The sequence below is a fragment of the Theropithecus gelada genome, unplaced genomic scaffold (genome assembly GCF_003255815.1).
Source record: "Theropithecus gelada isolate Dixy unplaced genomic scaffold, Tgel_1.0 HiC_scaffold_2920, whole genome shotgun sequence".
NCBI classification, from domain to species: Eukaryota; Metazoa; Chordata; class Mammalia; order Primates; family Cercopithecidae; genus Theropithecus; species Theropithecus gelada.
In genome coordinates, this window is record NW_020259402.1 from 1 (window position 1) to 5,005 (window position 5,005).

Below are 5,005 nucleotides of genomic sequence, written 5' to 3' on the forward strand. Positions count from 1 at the left end.
TTCACAAACTTGAGCTCACTGCAATAACAACAGAAGGTGGCTACAAAATTATTACAGTAGTACAGTATGTACTATAGTTAATTTTATGCAGTTGTGATTTAATACTGCATAAAATTAAGTTTGTGTGCATTTCTCCAGACTCCAAGTGCCACCACATACGGTCTGTGTTTGTGTGCTTAAGTTTTAATACATTTAAAATTTTTATAATAAATTTGTGTATGTTTTATGGTAGTAAGTGATAAGGTAGACTAGTATTTACATGCATTTTACACATTCATGACATATCTTTTTCTTAATTTTATTGATATTTTTAGACTACATTGTGTGTTTGCAAGTTTTTTCAACTTGTTGCAAATCTCCAAAAATTTTTCCAATATATTTGTTGAAAAAAAGTTCGCATATAGGTGGACCCATACCGTCCAAACTTGTTCAAGGGTCAACTGCAGTCTCTACTGTAATTTATTTTTCTTTCTTTATGATTAGGGTTTTTTGTGTACTTTAAAAAATACTGTTGTCCACTTCTAATATAATACAGTTGTTCTCCTGTGTCTTCTTTTAAAACTTTATAGCTTCACTCTTCACATTTAGGTTTCTGACCCATCTGGAATATGTGTGTGTGTGTTTATATATATAATTAAACAGTTACTTTGGCATTTATATTGAAAAGACCATTTCTTCCCCCACTGAATTGCATTGGCACCTTTGGAGAAAATCAAGTCATGACACGTGTGTTCATCTACTTCGGGACATGATTCTGTTAAGTTGTCTTTTTAACAATTCTCGTACCAATAGGCCATTTTCTCTTAATTACTGAGGTTTCACATAAGTCTTGCAATCTGGAAATGCAATTCCTCCAGCTATCGCCCACCTTTTTTTTCAAGGTTATCTCACTTGTTATAGGATTTAAATTTCCATAGAAATTGCAAAACAGATTCTCAAACTTCTACCACAACAAGTTTCTGGTAATTTGATTCAGATTTGCTGAGTTTATGATAAGGTTGAGAAAACTGATAATTTAACATATGGATTCCTTAGATGTATAAATATAGCCTTCCATTTATTTAGGTCCTCCCTAATTCCTTTTATTAATGTTTTATAATTTTCATTTTAATGAACTTTCATATCTTTAATTAAATTCATTCATTTGCTTATTTCATTGTAAATGGCATTTTTATTTTATTTTCCAATTGCTTTTAGCTAGAATCTAGAAATAGAATGGAATTTTTTATTCAATGACTGTGAATTCATTCATTAGTTCTAGTCGTTTCTTTACAGATTCTTTTAAATTTTCTATATTCAAATTATGTTATCTATGAAGAAGTAGTTTTACTTATTCCTTTCCCGACTTTATGCATTTTATTTTTTTCCTGACTTGATGCCAGTTATTCCAATAACTGGAAATAAATGGAAAGTCTGAAAATAAATGGAAGTGTGATAATGTATCTTGTTCCTAAACTCAGAGAAAAAATGTTCAGTATTTTACCATTAATTACAATGTTAGCTTTGGATATTTTTATAGATAGTCTTTATCAGATTAAGGAATCTTTTCTACATGTCTAGATTGTTGAGAGTATTCATCATGTGAGGGTATTGGCCTTGTATCAGATTCTCGTGTGTGTGTAAGTTTTGACAAATTTAAAATTTTAATAATAGATTTGTGTATATTTTATGGTGGTAAATGATAAAGAAGTTTAAAATAGGTTGAACCCATTATTTTGGTTTTTCATCAAGCAGAGGAGGAGAAAACCTTACCCGTTATGATCTTAGAGATCATATAATCTTCTAAAATGTAAGACACTCTGCAAATACTCAATAGCTTGGACAAATATATTTTTTATTCTTTAGAGCTATGCAAAATACTTAATGATTTTCAATACCATTAAAAATATCACCTGTTAGTAGCCTCAATTGTCTTCCAAAAAATAAAGGTGATCAAACCAAAAGCAAAAAAAGGAAATTGTGTTAATTACTTTTCTTCTCCCTTTGTTAATATAACAACACGATATAGTCCTCCCTACTTTAAGTAATTGTCTATTTCTTCTTATATTTTCGGCAGTACTGTCCTGTTAACTTACATCTTTATGATCTAGTACAGAGTAGGCTCTTAGTGAATATTTTTTAAATGAATGGAATATTATTACTAAGACTTTTACTCCATGTCTTTGTAGCTTGATTTTTCACACCCATGTTGGAGAAATTTATTGTCTATCGTTGAATTTTTGCCTACAAATCTGACCCTATGTTTACCCCATTGTAGGCTTTGGTGCAAAATGTATTCCAGATAACTGAAAGAGTGCATATAGAATAATTTAAATATTTGCTCAGCATAAGTTCAGTAAATTTGTCAATTATGACTCATCTATGCATTCACGAAACAAGTAATTATTGAGTGCTATCCATGCCAATATCTCTTATAAGCACTGAATCGTATGGGCTTTTGAACCAGCCTTTAATTATGGGATGATTAGAAACAAAAGAGAAATGAACTCCACGTCAGTAATTGAGAATTATAATGGGAATATTATTGAAATAACAAAGTAATTTAAAAAATAGTTAAAACCTTTCTGGAGTGTTAGAGGACTGATGAAACAAAGATGAGTACAGAGGTATTAAAACTAAGTATCTACCTTCAAACCTGATAAAAGAGTCGGAAGATTGCTGGCTGACTTTTTGCCTGATTATAGCTACACAGTTCATTCATTCAGTCAGTCACAAGAGGGGGCTGCTTCACTTTAAAACTTAGGTTTCTTTCTTGGAGAGGGGACACTAAGTTTATGTTTTCCACTAAAGTTCCACAGAAAACAGGAAACAAAGATACACTTTTATCCTCTTTACACAAATTGTACTTTATGATCTCTTATTAAGTGTGTTATGGCTTCAAGAGTTCCGGGACCCTTACACCGATGTACTAAGTCTTCTCAGAGCACCTCCCTTAAAACTGCTTTCTCCAAGTTTCACTTCCCTAATCATTTCCTATCTCCCCTATTCCCTACACCTTTTTCTTCCTTTCCTTTGCCTATTGTTACCACCACTCCCCGCAACCTTGTTTGCTTTTCCTGGTCTGTTTTCCCTCAGCCTCAGTGTCCTTGGTGCACACAGTAGCCATAAGCATGAGCATAGAAATTAGGAAATGAACTTTAAGGCCAGAGAGTTTAAGGCGGATGAGAGCCAGCACCATTTATGTCACTAGTCACTACATCAAGAACAGATGCACTAGAAATGTCTATTTAGACAACAGTCAATACATGATTCCAGGGACCTCTGTAGAAAACCCGAGTTTGGGGAGATTTAGCTTTCAGTGTCAATGTTACTAATGCTTATTTTCCCCCTGAGCACATCACTTCCTACTTTGAACCTCACTCCCATTTTCTAGAATGTAGATGGGAACTTTAATCTCCTTACAACACAGAGCTCAGTATAGGCTTCTGGGATTTAATGACACTTTCCACAAGCTCCATGGAACAGAGGACAATTTATTTGGTACATTGAGGAAAGAATGATGGAAGAAAAGGTCTGGATAGATACATCCTTATGATCGATTTTCCTCATTCAGTGCCAGCCTTTTAGACTTTAAACCTCATAAATGATTTCAGTAGACACCCCCTGAGTTGAGGATGTCTGGTTGATACACTCACTGTCTTCTCAGGAACGTGACTAAACCTGGAGAGGAAGACACAGAAAAGCAACTGCTCTATCATTGGCTGACAAGATCCTGACAACAACACAATGAGAGCTGCACTCCTTGCAAGTCTTTACCAGTAACTGTTGCTTCTGTTCTCTGGAAATTCTTCAAACCTAGAATCAGACACAAAAACTGAACTCTGGGTCCATAATCCTCATTTGTCCTTGAAGTATGAGGCTGGTGGCAAGAGTAACTGTGTTTCTGACCTTTGGTAAGTGCTCTGGGTTTACCTAGGGAGGGCTTCAGAGGACAAGGGACCCCGAAGGGTGGTTTGCCCTCTATGCTCCCTGTGCTTTATCCAGCATACTAGATATAATTGAGAACCGTTCTGTGCATTTGTCTAGGAAGTACATACATCTACATACCAGGCTAGATCACAGCCATAATCCCAGAAGAGCCCTTGGCAGTATTCGATTGTATGAAATATATGGGTTTATTAAGTCAAGAGCCCATGGAATACAGCCTAGAGAGTCTATTATTATTGGCATGTATCTTTGGTCTTTATAATAAAACCAATGCTATTTTTTGTGTTCTCGCAGGACATAAAAGTTTTGGAGCATTAAGGGAGTGTTGTATCCTTGAACCACAGAATTACCTTGGTTTGAGAGTCAGAAGCTAATCTGATTTTCTTGACCCCTTAGGGACTATAATTGATGCTAAGACAACCCAACCCACCTCCATGGATTGCGCTGAAGGAAGAGCTGCAAATCTGCCTTGTAATCACTCTACCATCGGTGGAAATGAGTACATACATTGGTATCGACAGATTCACTCCCAGGGGCCACAATATGTCATTCATGGTCTAAAAAACAATGAGACCAATGCAATGGCCTCTCTGATCATCACAGAAGACAGAAAGTCCAGCACCTTGATCCTGCCCCACGCGACGCTGAGAGACACTGCTGTGTACTATTGCATCGTGAGAGTCGCACATTGGGACAGATGGGGCTGCACCTGTGCAATATCTCCCTGGTGGCAAGTGAGGAGGAGGGTAGCATTCATCTAGAGCAAAATGTCGATAGGAGTCAAAAAGTAACAAGAAAAGAGGAAAAGGAAGGGAAGGAGAGAAGGAAAGTAAATAAGGGAGATAGGATGAAGGGTAAAAAGATAGAAATAAGAACTATATTTGCTGATGTGGCTGAGAAATATGATAAAGGGGCTATAATTTGAACATAGCAATAAAGTGAGTCATAATTTGGACATAGCAATAAAATGAAGAGGGTTAAGAATTTTCACGACTCCTCTTCATGTCAAAAAAAATGTTCATTTCAGTTTGTTAGTAAAAGTGAACGGATAAGGAAAATCAAGATAATTCTGCTCGTC

General features: G+C 35.6%; 1 gene segment (V, D, J or C); it reads left to right on the forward strand.

Moving 5' to 3' along the window:
- Positions 1 to 3,656: 3,656 nt before the first annotated feature.
- LOC112617632 lies at positions 3,657 to 4,661 on the forward strand (the record flags this gene model as incomplete). The annotated part of the segment is given in 2 exon segments: positions 3,657 to 3,893; positions 4,324 to 4,661. Coding segments are annotated over 2 exon segments (378 nt in total), but the record flags the coding sequence as incomplete, so codon positions are not given.
- Positions 4,662 to 5,005: the final 344 nt, after the last annotated feature.